This window comes from Nerophis ophidion, linkage group LG01, assembly GCF_033978795.1.
Source record: "Nerophis ophidion isolate RoL-2023_Sa linkage group LG01, RoL_Noph_v1.0, whole genome shotgun sequence".
In the NCBI taxonomy this organism is placed as follows: Eukaryota; Metazoa; Chordata; class Actinopteri; order Syngnathiformes; family Syngnathidae; genus Nerophis; species Nerophis ophidion.
In genome coordinates this window covers 53,823,586-53,841,890 of record NC_084611.1, presented here as the reverse complement: position 1 = coordinate 53,841,890, position 18,305 = coordinate 53,823,586, and the positions used below count along the sequence as shown (strand labels likewise).

At 41.5% G+C, this 18,305-nt stretch overlaps 1 protein-coding gene across 1 annotated transcript in view; it reads left to right on the top strand.

The window, feature by feature from the left end:
* wdr17 (WD repeat domain 17) overlaps nt 1-18,305 on the top strand; it is a 105,348-nt gene that overhangs the window by 898 nt on the left and 86,145 nt on the right. Inside the window, exon 2 of the mRNA XM_061907280.1 lies at nt 17,311-17,439. Within this exon, the coding sequence (XP_061763264.1) occupies nt 17,317-17,439 (123 nt within the window). The 5' untranslated portion in view covers nt 17,311-17,316. The remainder of the gene's footprint in view (nt 1-17,310; nt 17,440-18,305) is intronic.

Genomic DNA, 18,305 nt, shown 5'->3' with positions numbered 1-18,305 from the left:
CACAAACAACTATGAGAAATGCAGCCAATATTACATACAGATAATGTGTCATGACACATGCAAATATAAATTAAATACACTGAGGACATAAGTAAAGGAAATTAAATGAGCTCAAATATACCTAAAAACGTAATGATACGATATGTGCATACAGCTAGCCTAAATAGCATGTTAGCATCCATTAGCTTGCAGTCATGGATTGACCAAATATGCCTGATAAGCACTCCAGTAAATCAGTAAAATCAACAAAGCATTCACGCACAGTATAAAACATTTGGTGGACAAAATGGGACAAAGGAGTGGCATAAAACACGTCTTTCTGTGGCAGCATCGGAGGAAGTCGAACACGAAAACAAACTACGATGTGTTCAAGAATTGCTGAAATTAGGACAAAACGGTGCTTGCCAAATACGCTCATCAGTGAAGAATGTTTAATAAAAAGAATGGGATTTCTAACAATTAGGAAGGTTTGTGTCATGTTTGTTCCACAGAAAACATATTTAGACAAAAAATATATTTTTTTCCCAATTTGTCCATTTTCGCACATCTCTGAAAGAGGCCCAGGGACCCACTTGGATTCTGACCCCCGCACTAGATGGAGCCCGCATACCACTGGTGGCAGAGTCCTGTATACAGAGAGTATGGCCAACTCAGTTTCAGGCGATCTGATTGGCCAAAAGGCACTCATGTGACTACAGGGCGCCATGACTGCGACAACTTTGACCTGATGCTTCACTCTATTGCCAAAAGTATTTAGCCACCCATCCAAATGATGACCTAATGGTGTCCTAATCACTTGGCCTGGTGAATAAAATCAAGCACTTAGGCATGGAGACTGTTTCTAGAAACTTTTGTTAAAGAATGGGCCGCTCTTAGTCATTTCCAGCATGAAACTGGCGCAGGATGCAACCTGTGCAACAAATCCAGTCGTGAAATTTCCTTGCTCCTAAATATTCCAAAGTTTACTTTATTATAAGAAAAGTGAGGATTTTGGGAACAACAGCAACTCAGCCACCAAGTGGCAGGCCAGAGAGGGGTCAGCGGATGCTGAAGCGCATTGTGCAAAGACTTTCAGTTGCAACGGAGCTCCAAACTTCATGTGACCTTCCAATTATTACATGCAGTGGTGTAAAGCACTTCACCACTGAACTCTAGAGCAGTGGAGACGCCTTTTCTGGGGTGATGAATTACGGTTTTCCATCTGGCAATCTAGTGGACCAGTCTGGGTTTGGAGGTCGCCAGGAGAACGCTACATTTCAGACTACATTGTGCCGAGTGTGAAATTTGGTGGAGGAGAAATTATGGCGTGGGGTTGGTTTTTCAAGAGTTGGGCTTGGCTTGGCCCCATAGTTCCAGTGAAAGGAACTTTGAAAGCACCAGGTTCCCAAAACATTTTGGACAATTCCATGGGATGGCAGGTGGCCAAATACTTTTGGCAATATAGCGTATGTGCCTTGTTAGTTTTTCTGTCTGTGAAAATGCTCAAACCGCAAAAATTCTGGAAAACTTTTACAAGTCTTTCATAACAACCCGGAAAGAAGACAAATATGAGAAGTAGTCTGCGTTTTTTCCAGGAGAGAAAATGATAAGAAAAGATAAGACAAATAATAACAGAAGAAATAAACAAATCAAAGAGATGGATATACAAAAAACACCCCAGTGGATCCCTGGACCTTTTTCAGAGATGTGTGAAAATGGAAAAAGATCTTGGTTGACACGCCTTTTCAACATTGCGTGGAAGTCTGGGACAGTGCCGAGGGAGTGGCGGTTCCCCTATTCAAAAATGGGGACCAGAAGGTGTGTGCTAATTACAGGGGTATCACACTACTCAGCCTCCCTGGGAAAGTTTACGCCCAGGTACTGGAAAGGAGGTCCGGCCGATAGTCAAACCTCAGATTCAAGAGGAGCAATATGGATTCTGTCTTGGTCGCGGAACAACTGACCAGCTCTCAACTCTTGCGGGAATCCTGGAGAAGGCCTGGGAGTTTGCCTATCCAGTCATATGCTTTGTGGATTTGGAGAAGGCGTATGACCGGGTCCCCCGGGAGATCTTGTGGGAGGTGCTGAGGGAGTACGGGGTGAGGGGAACCCTGCTGAGGGCCTTCCAATCTCTGTACAACCAAAGCGAGAGTTGTGTCCGGGTGCTTGGATGTAAGTCCGATCCGTTTCCAGTAGTGGTTGGTCTCCGCCAGGGCTGCGCTCTGTCACCTATCTTGTTTGTGACTTTCATGGACAGTATTTCTAGGCAGAGTCGTGACCATGGCGGAGAGGGTATACGTCTCGGGGGGGCTAAAGGTTGCGTTACTGCTGTTTGCAGATGACGTGGTCCTGATGGCACCTTCGGTTCGTGAGCTTCAGCTCTCACTGGATCGGTTCGCAGCCGGGTGTTCAGCGGCTGGAATCAGGATCAGCCTCTACGAATCTGAGGCCATGGTTTTTCAGCAGGAAACCAATGGTTTGTACAGTCCAGGTAGAGAAACAAGAATCTGTCCCAGGTGGAGGAGTTTAAGTATCTCAGGGTCTTGTTCAGGAGTGAGGGAACGATGGAGAAGGAAATCAGCCGGAGAACCGGAGCAGCTGGGGCAGTATTGCAGTCTCTCTGCCGCACTGTTGTGACGAAACAAGAGCTGAGCCAAAAGGCAAAGCTCTCGGTCTACCGAGCTATCTACATTCCTACTCTCACATATGGTCATGAAGTGTGGGTCATGACCGAAAGAGTAAGATTGCGGATACAAGTGGCGGAAATGAGTTTTCTCAGAAGGGTGACTGGCATTTCCCTTAGAGATAGGGTGAGAAGTTCAGTCACCTGAGAGAGACTCGGAGTAGAGCCGCTGCTCCTTCGCTTGGAAAGGAGCCTACATAGGTGGTTCGGACATCTCGTGCGGATGCCTCACGAGCGTCTCCCTCGGGAGGTTCGCGTTGTGCGGATGCCTTACGAGCGTCTCCCTCGGGAGATCCTCATTGCACGTCCCACTGGGAGGAGACCCCGCGGCAGGCCAAGGACCAGATTCGGGGATTACACCTCCTCTCTGGCCTGGGAACGCTTCGGGATCCACCAGGAGGAAGTTGCTAATGTGGCTCTGGAGAGGGAAGAAGTCTGGGGGGGTCTCTGCTGGAGCTGTTGTCCCCGCGACCCGATTCCGGATAAGCGGTTGAAGATGGATGAATGGATGGATGGAAATTTAATGATCCTTGAACTCATCACCGTTTGTTTACATGTATAACTTTCTCAGACGCTGCCACAGAAAGACGTGTTTTATGCCACTCTTCCATGTCTCATTTTGCGCACCAAACATTTTATGCTGTGCGTGAAGCATCCTATAATCTCTGTAAATCTAAGGTAATGGTAGCAGAAGAGAAAGTCAAACACAAATACAAACCCCATTTCCATATGAGTTGGGAAATTGTGTTAGATGTAAATATAAACGGAATACGTTGAATAGGTTCATTTAGCCTACTGACGTGTATTTATAAATGGTTGATTTATATAAGCTAGTAAGGTAAAGTTTTGTACCTGACAAGTTTCGGCTACTTTGCGTCTGCAGCCTTCATCACGTGACACCTCTGATGAAGGCTGCAGAAGCAAGGTAGCCGTAAGTTGTCAGGTACAACACTTTACCTTACTAGCCTATAGAAATAAACCATTTATAAATAAACAAAATACAATGATTTGCAGATCCTTTTCAACCCATATTCAATTGAATGCAATACAAAGACAATATATTTGATGTTCAAACTCATAAACTTGATTTATTTTTTTTGCAAATTTATAATTAACTTAGAATTTCATGACTGCAACACGTGCCAAAGTAGTTGGGAAAGGGCATGTTCACCACTGGATTACATCACCTTTTCTTTTAACAACAGTCGTTTGGTAACTGAGGAAACTAATTGTTGACGCTTTGAAAGTGGAATTCATTCCCATTCTTGTTTTATGTAGAACTTCAGTCGTTCAACAGTCCGGGGTCTCCGCTGTCGTATTTTACGCTTCATAATGTGCCACACATTTTCTATGGGAGACAGGTCTGGACTGCAGGCAGGCCAGGAAAGTACCTGCATTATTTTTTTTTTTTTACGAAGCCCCGCTGTTGTAACACATGGTGAATGTGGCTTGGCATTGTCTTGCTGAAATAAGCAGGGGCGTCCATGAAAAAGACGGCGCTTAGATGGCAGCATATGTTATTCCAAAACCTGTATGTACCTTTCAGCATTAATGGTGCCTTCACAGATGTGTAAGTTACCCATGCCTTGGGCACTAATACACCCCCATACCATCATAAATGCTGGCTTTTGAACTTTGCGTCAATAACAGTCTGGATGGTTCGCTTCCCCTATGGTACGGATGACACGATGTTGAATATTTCCAAAAACAATTTGAAATGTGGACTCGTCAGACCACAGAACACTTTTCCACTTTGCATCAGTCCATCTTAGATGATCTCAGGCCCACAGAAGCCGGCGGCGTTTCTGGCTGTGGTTGATAAATGGCTTTCGCTTTGCATAGTAGAGCTTTAACTTGCACGGACAGATGTAGCGACAAACTGTATTTAGTGACAGTGGTTTTCTGAAGTGTTCCTAAGCCCATGTGGTGATATCCTTTAGAGATTGATGTCAGATTTTGATACAGTGCCGTCTGAGGGATGGAAGGTCACGGTCATTCAATGTTGGATTCTGGCCATGCCGCTTACGTGGAGTGATTTCTCCAGATTCTCTGAACCTTTTGATGATATTATGGACCGTAGATGTTGAAATCCCTACATTTCTTGCAATTGCACTTTGAGAAACGTTGTTCTTAAACTGTTTGACTATTTGCTCACGCAGTTGTGGAAAAGGGGTGTACCTCGCCCCATCCTTTCTTGTGAAAGACTGAGCATTTTTTGGGAAGCTGTTTTTATACCCAATCATGGCACCCACCTGTTCCCAATTAGCCTGCACACCTGTGGGATGTTCCAAATAAGTGTTTGATGAGCATTCCTCAACTTTATCAGTATTTATTGCCACCTTTCCCAACTTCTTTGCCACGTGTTGCTGGCATCAAATTCTAAAGTTAAGGATTATTTGCAAAAAAAAATGTTTATCAGTTTGAACATAAAATATGTTGTCTTTGTAGCATATTCAACTGAATATGGGTTGAATTAATTGAAATCATTGTATTCCGTTTATATTTACATCCAACACAATTTCCCAACTCGTATGGAAACAGGGTTTGTACAACTAGACGGAGTGGACGTTGAAAGAGTAAAACAAACCAAATTTTGGGTGTAATAATGGATGATAGTGGTTTAATAAAGTTTGCCTAAATCTAAAAGCACAGGCATAAGTGCAGAGATTACAAACAATACGACGGAGGCAGCCACAACAGTTGATATACTTCACATAAAAGTAATAATTTTTCCATTATTTTTAGTCCAAAGCTAATAAATAATTTGACAAAATGTGGATAATTGGTTATATTTTCGGTCGTTTTGTCAATTTTTTTCAAACGTTTTTTCCACCGTTGAGTGCGTCTTATAGAGTCACTAAACACCGCAAGAAAGGAACTGCACAGTGCCTCAAATAAAGCCGCAAAATTACACTTTAACAAAATAAAAGCATGTTTTATTGTAAGTTTAGGAGATGGAGTATGTTTAGATTTCTATTTGGACAGCTTGTTTTGGTTAAAAAACCAACGTCAAAAGTTCAAACGACTGTAATGCGACTTGTTTAGTCAAACATACTCTGACTAGTGGTAGACATACCACAGTTTGAGAATCAAAGGTCTAAGATACACTATATTGCCAAAAGTATTTGGCCAACTGCCTTGACTCACATATGAACTTAAAGTGCCGTCCCATTCCTAACCCATAGGGTTCAATAGGTGTTCTGTCGGGTTCAGGTCAAGACTCTGTGCAGGCCAGTTAAGTTCAAGACTCTGTGCAGGCCAGTTAAGTTCATCCATGTCTTTATGGACCTTGCTTTGTGCACTGGTGCACAGTCATGTTGGAAGAGGAAGGGGGGCCTGCTACAAACTGTTGGCACAAGGCTGGGAGCATGGAATTGTCCAAAATGTGTTGGTATCCTTGAGCATTGAAAGTTCCTTTCACAAGCCCAACTCCTTAAAAACCCCACACCATGATTCCTCCTCCACCAAATTTCACACTCGGCACAACTCAGTCCGAAATGTACTGTTCTCCTGGCAACCTCCAAAGCCAGACTCGTCCATCAGATTGCCAGATGGAAAAGAAGTGATTCATCACTCCGGAGAAGGCGTCCTTACTGCTGTAAAGTCCAGTGGCGACGTGCTTTACACAACTGCACCCAACGCTTTGCATTGGACTTGGTGATGTATGGCTTAGATGCAACTGAAAGCCATTCCATGAAGCTCTCTGCGTACTGTACGTGGGCTAATTGGAAGTTTACATGAAGTTTAGCGCTCTGTAGCAACTGACTGTGTAGAAAGTCGGCGAAATCTTTGCACTATGCGCTTCAGCATCTTCTGACCCCTCTCTGTCAGTTTATGTGGCCTACCACTTTGTGGCTGAGTTGCTGTTGTTCCCAAACTCTTCACTTTTCTTACAAAAAAGCATAATAGCCGAATCAAAGATAACATAACTACATACTTAACTAATGTGTTTTTAGTTACTGTTAACTTAAGAATAGTCTTGGATCGGACAAAAAGTTATTCCTCTTAAACACAAAGAATGTTCTAACAATAAACCAAAATCATGGTCCAACAATTGAGGTACCAACTGACCGTTACACCCCTTATGGACACATGTATTTTTAATCAAGCTATTTTTTTTCCTGAAATGTGTAACTCTGACAAAATAAATAGACCAAAGACAAATGTCCAATACAGAGAATGCTGGTTCTCAGGATAAGAATGATATTAAATGAATAACTATTGATATTAAATGTACCTACTGAGGTAATCAGAAGGAAAACATATTTTTTTTAGTTTATATAATCACACTTTTGATTTTCGGGTCTGCTTAAATTCAACTCCTCAAATATAACATGCACTTTTGAGTGGCAAAATAAGTTTTCGTCCACAATTTGTGGGTAAAAATGTTTTCCTGAAATGACCATTGAACTTCTTTTATGTTATCACATGTTGTTATTTTGCACTGCCTCAAATTCAAGCTGCACTTTAATGTATTTTTGATTAAATACAGGCTATTTGAGTAATAATAAAAATAAAAAAATCTGCAATTTTGGTCACCGCTTGCCATTACCACTGGTGAGAAGCACCGATCACGCAATTAACTTTATCTCAGAGTATTCAAAAAAATCATTAAACTTTAAGCTTTTACTGTTTAGCATTGTTATGTTGGCAGTTTACAGTTAAAAAAGTGTTGGGGAAAGCAATCGAGTGTTTGCTCAAACCGCCACATTGGTGACATCTGCAACTGCCACAACACGTTCATTTATTGCCATCCATCCATCCATTTTCTACCACTTATTCCCTTTTGGGGTCGTGGGGGGCGTTGGCATCCAAATATTGCAATTATAATATAATCAAAACAATCGCCTAAATGTCAGCAAAATAGGTGAATTAAAGGTGACATTACTTCAAACTTAACCAATGTGTTTTTAGTTACTGTTAACTTAAGAAAAGTCTTGTATTTAGTACACTACTGATACTTTGTTTACGGAAAAATGCGGTTTGGATTGGACAAAAAGTTATTCATTTAAACACAAAAAATGTAATAAAAATTAACCAAAATTAAGGTATGACTTGTACCGTTACACACTTTATGGACACTTGTATTTTGCATAATCAAGCAATTTTTTTCCTGAAATGTGTAATAACTCTGACAAAATAAATAGACCAAATACAAAAAAATTTTCAATACAGAGAATGCTGGTTCTCGGGATAAGAATGATATTAAAGGAAGAGGTTCCCTACTCAGTCCTTAACTTTCAAGAAACGTTTCCCACTAAAGTAGTTGTGCTGTAGATTGTTTGATCACAGACTATTGCACAAGCTTTACAGAAATACATTTTTATTGTTTTTTAAAGTGTTAGCTGGTTAAATATTTCTACAGAATCTCTTGGGTAATTAAAAATAAACATTCTAAGGGACAGACTAAAACATTAATTCCATGAAGATTTAAAACGCATGAAAAACTGCATATGAGGATGCTGTCCATGGTGCTGAAAAGCCTGCTGCAAGTAAAATGCATGGGCCCACACCAGTTAATGCAATACATCCATTCTAAACATGTTTTAAGTTAAGGAAAACATTACATAGTGAATTATCATACATACTCATGCAGATGAAAGAATCAAACAATATAAACCGAACAACACCACAATAAACAAAAAGAAACTGAAACACAGAAACATAGGGTATGTTTCTACTGTTGTTGCAGAACATTCCCTATTGTCACGTTAATCAGGAGCTAAGCAGAATCCTAGCCAATCACTGCTCAGATTAAAGCAATCCTCTCCCCTCTGTCGTCTCATCTTGCATTCCTGCAACAAGTGAGGTCGCTGTTTTGTACCGTGCACAGAGGAATTCCTCTTTGGAGATTAATATCGTAGACAAAAATAAGTAAACATAAGTAGATCAACTATTGAAGTGAAGTGAAGTGAATTATATTTATATAGCGCTTTTCTCTAGTGACTCAAAGCGCTTTACATTGTGGAACCCAATATCTAAGTCACATTTTTAAACCAGTGTGGGTGGCACTGGGAGCGAGGTGGGTAAAGTGTCTTGCCCAAGGACACAACGGCAGTGACTAGGATGGCAGAAGCAGGGATCGACCCGGAACCCTCAAGTTGCTGGCACGGCCACTCTACCAACCAAGCTATGCCACCGCTATACCTTTCCTTTGTACTTGGGTTGTCCCGATACCAATATTTTGGTTCTGGTACCAATCAATCAATCAATACTTTTAGATACTTTTCAAAATAAAGAGGACCACAAAAAACCTATAAATAATTTTTGGCATTATTTTAACAAAACATATTTCGACACACGTGGTTCCTATTGGACTCCATGAACAATTTAAAAAAATATTTCAATACAAATTTAAAGGCAATAAACACATTGGGCTATTTTTGTTGCACGGAAAGAACAATTTGCAATCGCCTAGTTAATTAGACTCAAGATTCAAGGACTGGATATCTAAGGGTATAACAGCTTTATGTAGTGTAATGAAAGATAAAAACTGTTTAGTTTTGAATCTATTAAAAGGACACATTTATTAGAAAACCAGGACTTCTATGGATATTTGCAGTTGCGGCATTTTGTTATGAAGACAAGCATATGTTTGATCGAATTGTTTACAAAATAATAATTCGGACACTATTGAGAGAACCGTTTCATGCTGGTATAAGGGTCTGTTGAATCTGAAATCATACTCAACTTTATTAATTCAAAAAAATGGGAGAAGGAAGGAGGGATAACTATATCGGAGGAAGAATGGACAATAACATCGAAATATCAATGGACTTGTACCACCTCACCCAAATGGAGGGAGTTTGGCTGGAAATGATTGATCAGATTTTTTATTATGCCTTCTCAGAAGTCTCACTATGATAACTCCCCCTGTATGTTGGAGAAATTGTGGGAACCTAAACGCAAACCACTACCATGTTTTCTGGGACTGCTTTGCCATAAAAGATTATTGGAAAGAGATACACCAAGCTCTAAAGGATATTTTCAAATGTGAAATACCCCTGGAAAGTAAGACTCTTGTTTTTTTGGACACGTACATCAGGATTGGCTGAAAAAAGATAAACATATCCTACTAGTGGCTTGTAAAAAGACTACTATTAGGAAATGGATATCCCAGGAGAGCCCAACTTTGACGAAATGGATGGAAATCACAATAGACATTTTTCAAAATAGAGAAGACAAGTGCTTTTATTAATTAAAAATTGGAGGAATTTACTTCACACTGGGAAAACTCGGTCAATTATGTCACACCCCACCAGCCTGAATTTATTTCCTTGAAGTAGTGATTGTACTGTTTAAAAAAAAAGATTACTCCCTATGTCTATATGTATGTATATATATATATATATATATATATATATATATATATATATATATATACAGTATATATAATTATTATTAAATATCTGTATTATTTATGTTTTTTCTTGATTATTATTATTATAAGTATTAATTTATGAATAATGTTATTTTTATATATTATTTTAAATTAATTTATCTGTAAATATTATTACTTTGTTTTGTTTTCTTGCTTTTTTTTCCTTTTTTGCGGGTGGTGGGGGGTGTCAGGAGCGGCATCGTTGGGATGTAAACAAAAAATATATTGACATTTAGGGGCAGACAATAGATATATGATGCATGCATATATAATGGATAATCAATCAATCAATCAATCAATGTTTACTTGTATAGCCCTAAATCACTAGTGTCTCAAAGGGCTGCACAAACCACAACACAAACCACTACGACGTCCTCGGTAGGCCCACATAAGGGCAAGGAAAATTCACACCCAGTGGGACGTCGGTGATAATGATGACTATGAAAACCTTGGAGAGGACCACATATGTGGGCAACCCCCCCCCCCCCCCCTCCTTCTAGGGGGACCGAAAGCAATGGACGTCGAGCAGGTCCAACATGATACTGTGAAAGTTCAATCCATAGTGGATCCAACACAGCCGCGAGAGTCCAGTCCAAAGCGGATCCAACACAGCAGCGAAAGTCCCGTCCACAGTGGAGCCAGCAGAAAACCATCCCAAGCGGAGGCGGATCAGCAGCGCCGAGATGTCCCCAGCCGATACACAGGCGAGCGGTCCATCCTGGGTCCCGACTCTGGACAGCCAGTACTTCATCCATGGCCATCGGACCGGACCCCCTCCACAAGGGAGAGTGGGACATTGGAGAAAAAGAAAAGAAACGGCAGATCAACTGGTCTAAAAAGGGAGTCTATTTAAAGGCTACAGTATACAAATGAGTTTTAAGGTGAGACTTAAATGCTTCTACTGAGGTGGCATCTCAAACTGTTACCGGGAGGGAATTCCAGAGTACTGGAGCCCGAATGGAAAACGCTTTATAGCCCGCAGACTTTTTTTGGGCTTTGGGAATCACTAATAAGCCGGAGTCCTTTGCACGCAGATTTCTTGCCGGGACATATGGTACAATACAATCGGCAAGATAGGCTGGAGCTAGACCGTGTAGTATTTTATACGTAAGTAGTAAAACCTTAAAGTCACATCTTAAGTGCAAAGGAAGTCAGTGCAGGTGAGCCAGTACAGGCGTAATGTGATCAAACCTTCTTGTTCTTGTCAAAAGTCTAACAAGCCGCATTTTGTTGTACCAACTGTAATCTTTTAATGCTAGACATGGGGAGATCCGAAAATAATACGTTACATTAACCGAGGCGTGACGTAAAAAACGCATGGATAATGATCTCAGTGTCTTTAGTGGACAGAATGGAGCGAATTTTAGCCATATTACGGAGATGAAAGAAGGCCGTTTTAGTAACGCTTTTAATGTGTGGCTCAAAGGAGAGAGTTGGGTCGAATATAATACCCAGATTTTTTACCGAGTCGCCTTGTTTAATTGTTTGGTTGTCAAATGTTAAAGTTGTATTATTAAATAGAGGTCTGTGTCTAGCAGGACCGATAATCAGCATTTCCGTTTTTTGGGCGTTGAGTTGCAAAAAGTTAGCGGACATCCATTGTTTGATTTCATTAAGACACGCCTCCAGCTGACTACAATCCGGCATGTTGGTCAGCTTTAGGGGCATGTAGAGTTGGGTGTCATCAGCATAACAGTGAAAGCTAACACCGTATTTACGTATGATGTCACCTAGCGGCAGCATGTAGATGCTGAAGAGTGCAGGGCCAAGGACCGAACCCTGGGGAACTCCACATGTTACCTTAACATAGTCCGAGGTAACATTGTTATGGGAGACGCACTGCATCCTATCAGTAAGATAAGAGTTAAACCAAGACAGGGCTAAGTCTGACATACCAATTCCTGTTTTGATACGTTCTAATAAAATATTATGATCCACGGTATCGAAAGCAACGCTAAGATCGAGGAGCAGCAACATAGATGACGCATCAGAATCCATCGTTAGCAATAGATCATTAGTCATTTTTGCGATGGCTGTCTTAGTAGAGTGATTTGCCCTGAAACCGGATTGAAAGGTTTCACATAGATTGTTAGACGCTAAGTGTTCATTTAACTGCTCCGCAACAATTTTTTCGAGATTTTTGAAATAAAGGGAAGGTGAGACACCGGTCGGTAGTTTACCATGAGGTCAGGATCGAGGTTAGGTCTTTTAAGGAGAGGATGAATAACCGTTTTTTTGAATGCTAGGGGAACAGCGCCCGAGGAAAGTGATAAGTTTGTAATATTTAGCACTGATGGACCTAATAATACAAAGAGCTCCTTGATAAGTTTCCCAGGAAGAGGGTCAATTAAACATGTTGTTTGTTTCATTCCATTTACACGTTGTAACAATTCCTCTAATGTTATTTCCTCAAAATGAGAGAAACTATTTTGGAGGGCAGTATCCGCCGTATGCCTTCTCCAAGTCTTGGAGAAGGCATTCGACCGTGTCCCTCGGGAAGTCCTGTGGGGAGTGCTCAGAGAGTATGGGGTATCGGACTGTCTTATTGTGGCAGTCCGCTCCCTGTATGATCAGTGTCAGAGCTTTGTCCGCATTGCTGGCAGTAAGTCTGACACGTTTCCAGTGAGGGTTGGACTCCGCCAAGGCTGTCCTTTGTCACCGATTCTGTTCATAACTTTTATGGACAGAATTTCTAGGCGCAGCCAAGGCGTTGAGGGGTTCCGGTTTGGTGGCCACGGGATTAGGTCTCTGCTTTTTGCAGATGATGTAGTCCTTATGGCTTCATCTGGCCGGGATCTTCAGCTCTCACTGGATCGGTTCGCAGCCGAGTGTGAAGCGACCGGAATGAGAATCAGCACCTCCAAGTCCGAGTCCATGGTTCTCGCCCGGAAAAGGGTGGAGTGCTATGTCCGGGTTGGGGAGGAGACCCTGCCCCAAGTGGAGGAGTTCAAGTACCTAGGAGTCTTGTTCACGAGTGGGGGAAGAGTGGATCGTGAGATCGACAGGCGGATCGGTGCGGCGTCTTCAGTAATGCGGACGTTGTACTGATCCGTTGTGGTGAAGAAGGAGCTGAGGTGGAAGGCAAAGCTCTCAATTTACCGGTCGATCTACGTTCCCATCCTCACCTATGGTCATGAGCTTTGGGTCATGACCGAAAGGATAAGATCACGGGTACAAGCGGCCGAAATGGGTTTCCTCCGCCGGGTGGCGGGGGTCTCCCTTAGAGATAGGGTGAGAAGCTCTGCCATCCGGGAGGAACTCAACGTAAAGCCGCTGCTCCTCCACATCGAGAGGAGCCAGATGAGGTGGTTCGGGCATCTGGTCAGGATGCCACCCGAACGCCTCCCTAGGGAGGTGTTTAGGGCACATCCAGCTGTTAGGAGGCCACGGGGAAGACCCAGGACACGTTGGGAAGACTATGTCTCCCGGCTGGCCTGGGAACGCCTCGGGATCCCCCGGGAAGAGCTAGAGGAAGTGGCTGGAGAGAGGGAAGTCTGGGCTTCCCTGCTTAGGCTGCTGCCCCCGCGACCCGACCTCGGCTAAGCGGAAGATGATGGATGGATGGATGGAGTATCCGCCGTATATACAGTCGTATCTGTGTTAATACAACCCAGTTGTAGCTGGGACGCATTGTCTTTAATCTCCTTTTTAATGACTTCAATTTTCTTATTAAAGAATTGCATAGAGTCATCTGCTGAGTGGGTGGAGCTATTGGAAGGGGTCCCTTGTTGGGTTAGCGATGTTACCGTACAAAACAAAAATTTAGGATTGTTTTTATTAAGGTGGATGAGATTTGAGTAATATTTAGCTTTAGCTAAGGTAAGCATGCGTTAACAAGTTATTAAACCATCACTCCATGCTTGATGGTGCACCTCAAGTTTAGTCGTGCGCCATTTGCGTTCCAGCTTTCTACATAATAATTTCTGAGCTCTAGTTTCTTCTGTAAACCATGGGGTACGCTTTTTTGGAGCCTTTTTTAACTTTAGCGGTGCTATGTTATCAATGGTTTCGCGCAGGGCGTTGTTAAAGTTGTTAGTGAGGTTATCAATAGAGCCCACATACTTTGGTATTGGTGCCATTAAGAGTTGTCGTTGTGGCCATATTAATGTTGCGGCTGCTATAGCAGTTATTATTATTATTAGTTTGACGAACACGCGTCTGAACCTCAAATTTTATAAGGTAATGATCGGACAATACTTTAGTATACGGTAGTATCGTAACTTAGGAAACGGTGATACACTGACAAGCACTAGGTCTATCGTATTACCGTTGCAATGCGTGGGTTAATTTATTATTTGTGTAAAACCACAGCTATCAATTATAGTCTGGAGCGCTACGCACGGTGGGTCCGATGGGGTATTCATATGGATATTAAAGTCCTCCAGTATAATTATATTATCCGCGTGCGTCACTAAATCAGCAACGAACTCTGAGAATTCATTGATAAAGTCCGAATAGGGCCCTGGGGGCGGTAGATAACAGCCAGGTATAGAGGCAGCGGTGTGACAGACCTCATAGTAAGCACCTCAAACGATTTATATTGATTATTTATGTTAGGACTAAGGTTAAAGTTTTTGTTGTATATTAGTGCGATCCCCCCACCCCTTTTAAGGGGATGGGCAATATGCGCATATGTATACTTAGGAGGAGATGCCTCATTTAGCGCAAAAAAGTGGTCTGGTTTAAGCCAGGTTTCGCTGAGACCGATGATGTTAAAATTGTTGTCTCTGATGACCTCATTAACTAACAACGTTTTAGGAGACAATTATCTTATGTTAAAAAAACCTATATTATAGGTAGTGTACTGTTTCAGAGAATTTTTGATCAAAATATCCGCAGTAGCAATATCAATAATGTTGTGTTTATTATGCTCAGTGCACTTAATATAATTACGACCATATCTAGGAATTGATACGACGGGAATTTTCCGATTGTTTGTTTGGTGCTTTGATAAACTGAACGCATCATAGTTTGCCACATCAGTAGAACGCATGTTCCGATAGTTGCTTGGTGCTGTGATAAACGGAACGCATCATAATTTGCCACTTCAGTAGAACGCATGTCCAACTCTGAAACAATCAAAGCAGAAAAAACTTGTTCTAACTTAACTGACTCCTTACCTAGGCCAGTAGGCTCGTGTCTTCTTTTTAAATCCGGCTTCAGGATGGAGGGAAGTGGTGTTCTGTGGGGATTAGCCTTTTGCTTTGTTTTTAACACCCGCTCGGCATCTGCGTTTCCGATCACACCGCTGGCATCTGTTCCGTAGACGGCCCCCTAAATCCTAATGGATAGGAATGTCTGATGCTGGATGTCAATAAAAAGAAATTGAAAAAAAAAAACTATTGTTGATACTAGAGGTAAATTATTGTTATTGTCCATTATCAATAGCGCTATTTCTATTGGTATTTGTATTGCTCCATTGGTAGTGCAAAAATGCTCATTGTAATTTCTGTATTATTATTTATTTCGCTAACTGCTTGTATGCTATCACTTTTATGATCATATTTGTACATATCATATGTGCTGGTGTTGTTCTATTGTTGTTGTTTTTGTTGTTATTGTTGTGTTTGCTGTTGATGTTTTTGTCTCTCTGTCTTATCCCCCTCTTGTCCCCACACTTTCCCCCTCTGTCTTCCTTTTTTTCTCTTTTTATCCCCTCCTGCTCCGGCCTGGCTGCACCAAATGATAATATAAATACATTTAATAAAGTCAAATACAAATAAGGCAACAAGATAAATATCCTACACTTCTCTTTTGTAAAGTTTATCTGAACAGCCGATATGGGCATCTACATCAACTGTATGATTTGCCTGAGAAGCTGGACAGGACAACAACAACAACAAAAAAAGACAACAATTTACCATTTTCTGTATTACGTATTGCCTGCTGTAGGTTAAAATCTAACAGAAAGCTTTATTGATATTATGCTTTATGATTTATGGTTGACACTGCTATACACCATGCACTATGTCTACGCTTTACAAAAAAATTAAATAATTAGTAAATACTAAAAACAAAACTATAGCTAAAAGTACACAGCTAAGTAGCATGTAGCAGGTAAAACACATTGTCAAAGATAAAACACAAATTGAAGCAATACTTATCGTTCGAACTGGAAAATTTTGTTTTGCAAGTATTAGCTCATTTGGAATTTGATGCCTGCAACATGTTTCAAACAAGCTGACACAAGTGGCAAAAAAAGACTGAGAAAGTTAAGGAATGCTCATCAAAACACTTATTTGGAACATCCCACAGGTGAACAGGCTAATTGGGACCAGGTGGGTGCCACGATTGGGTATGAAAGTAGCTTCCATGAAATGCTCAGTCCTTCACAAACAAGGACGGGGCGAGGGTCACCACTTTGTCAACAAATGCCTGAGCAAATCATTGAACAGTTTAGAACAACATTTCTCAACCAGCTATTGCAAGGAATTTAGGGATTTAACCATCTACTTTCCGTAATATCATCAAAAGTTTCAGAGAATCTGCAGAAATCACGACTTGAAGCGATTATATTATGGACCTTTGAACCCTCAGGTGGTACTTCATCAAAAAGCGACATCAGTGTTTAAAGGATATCACCACATGGGCTCAGGCACTCTTTAAAAAAACACTTTCAGTAACTACAGTGGGTCTCTACACCTGTAAGTGCAAGTTAAAACACTACTATGCAAAGCCAAAGCCATTTACCAACAACACCCAGAAACGCCACCGGCTTCATTAGGCCTGAGCTCATCTAAGATGGACTAGTGCAAAAGTGTTCTGTGGTCTGACGAGTCCACATTTCAAATTGGTTTTGGGAAACTGTGGATGTTGTGTCCTCCGGAACAAAGAGGAAAAGAACCATCCGGATTGTTATAGGCGCAAAGTTCAAAAGCCAGCATCTGTGATGATATGGGGGTGTATTAGTGCCCAAGGCATGGGTAACTGACACATCTGTGAAGGCACCATTAATGCTGAAAGGCACATACTTCTAAGCGACGTTATAATGGACGCCCCTGCTTATTTCACCAAGACAACGCCAAGCCACGCTTTACAACAGCCTGGTGTTATAGTGAAAGAGTGCGGGTATTAGACAGGCCTGCCTGTAGTCCAGACCCATCAAAAATGTGTGGCGCAATATGAAGCCTAAAATACCACAACAAAGACCCCGGATTGTTCGTCCCAAAAAACATTTACAGTACACCTACTAAGCCAGGACTTTAAATGACTCACAAGAAGTCTAGGAAACCGTAACTCTCCTTTCATCATGTTTTTATGTGTGCAGGCGAACATGACCAAGGTGAAGCAGGTGGGTTTGCTGGCAGCAGGCTGCCAGCCCTGGAACAACGACGTCTGTGCCGCGAGTGGAGACCGCTTTGCCTACTGTGCCACACTCGCAATATACATCTACCAGGTAAACCGTGTGAGTGTGTGTGCACACCATTGTTCATTAGTGAAAAATGGTAATGTATGCCGCCAGCTCAAAGGCAACATGATTTACAAACCCTGTTTCCATATGAGTTGGGAAATTGTGTTAGATGTAAATATAAACGAAATACACTGATTTGTAAATACTTTTCAACCCATATTCAGTTGAATATGCTACAAAGACAACATATTTGATGTTCAAACTGATAAACATTTTTTTGTGTGCAAATAATCATTAACTTTAGAATCTGATGCCAGCAACAAGTGACAAAGAAGTTGGGAAAGGTGGCAATAAATACTGATAAAGTTGAGGAATGCTCATCAAAACACTTATTTGGAACATCCTACAGGTGTGCAGGATAATTCTGAACAGTTGGGTGCCATGATTGGGTATAAAAGCAGCTTTCCACAAAATGCAAACAGTTTAAGTTTCTCAAAGTGCAATTGCAAGAAATTTAGGGATTTCAACATCTACGGTCCATGATATCATCAAAAAGTTCAGAGAATCTGAAAAAATCACTCCACGTAAGCGGCATGGCCGGAAACCAACATTGAATGACCGTGACCTTCGATGCCTCAGACGGCCCTGTATCAAAAACCGACATCAATCTCTAAAGGATATCACCACATGGGCTCAGAAAACACTTCAGAAAACCACTGTCACTAAATACAGTTGGTCACTACATCAGTAAGTGCAATTTATAGCTCTACTATGCAAAGCAAAAGCCATTTATCAACAACATCCAGAAATGCCGCCGGCTTCTCTGGGCCCGAGATCATCTAAGATGGACTGATGCAAAGTGGAAAAGTGTCCTGTGGTCTGACGAGTCCACATTTCAAATTGTTTTTGGA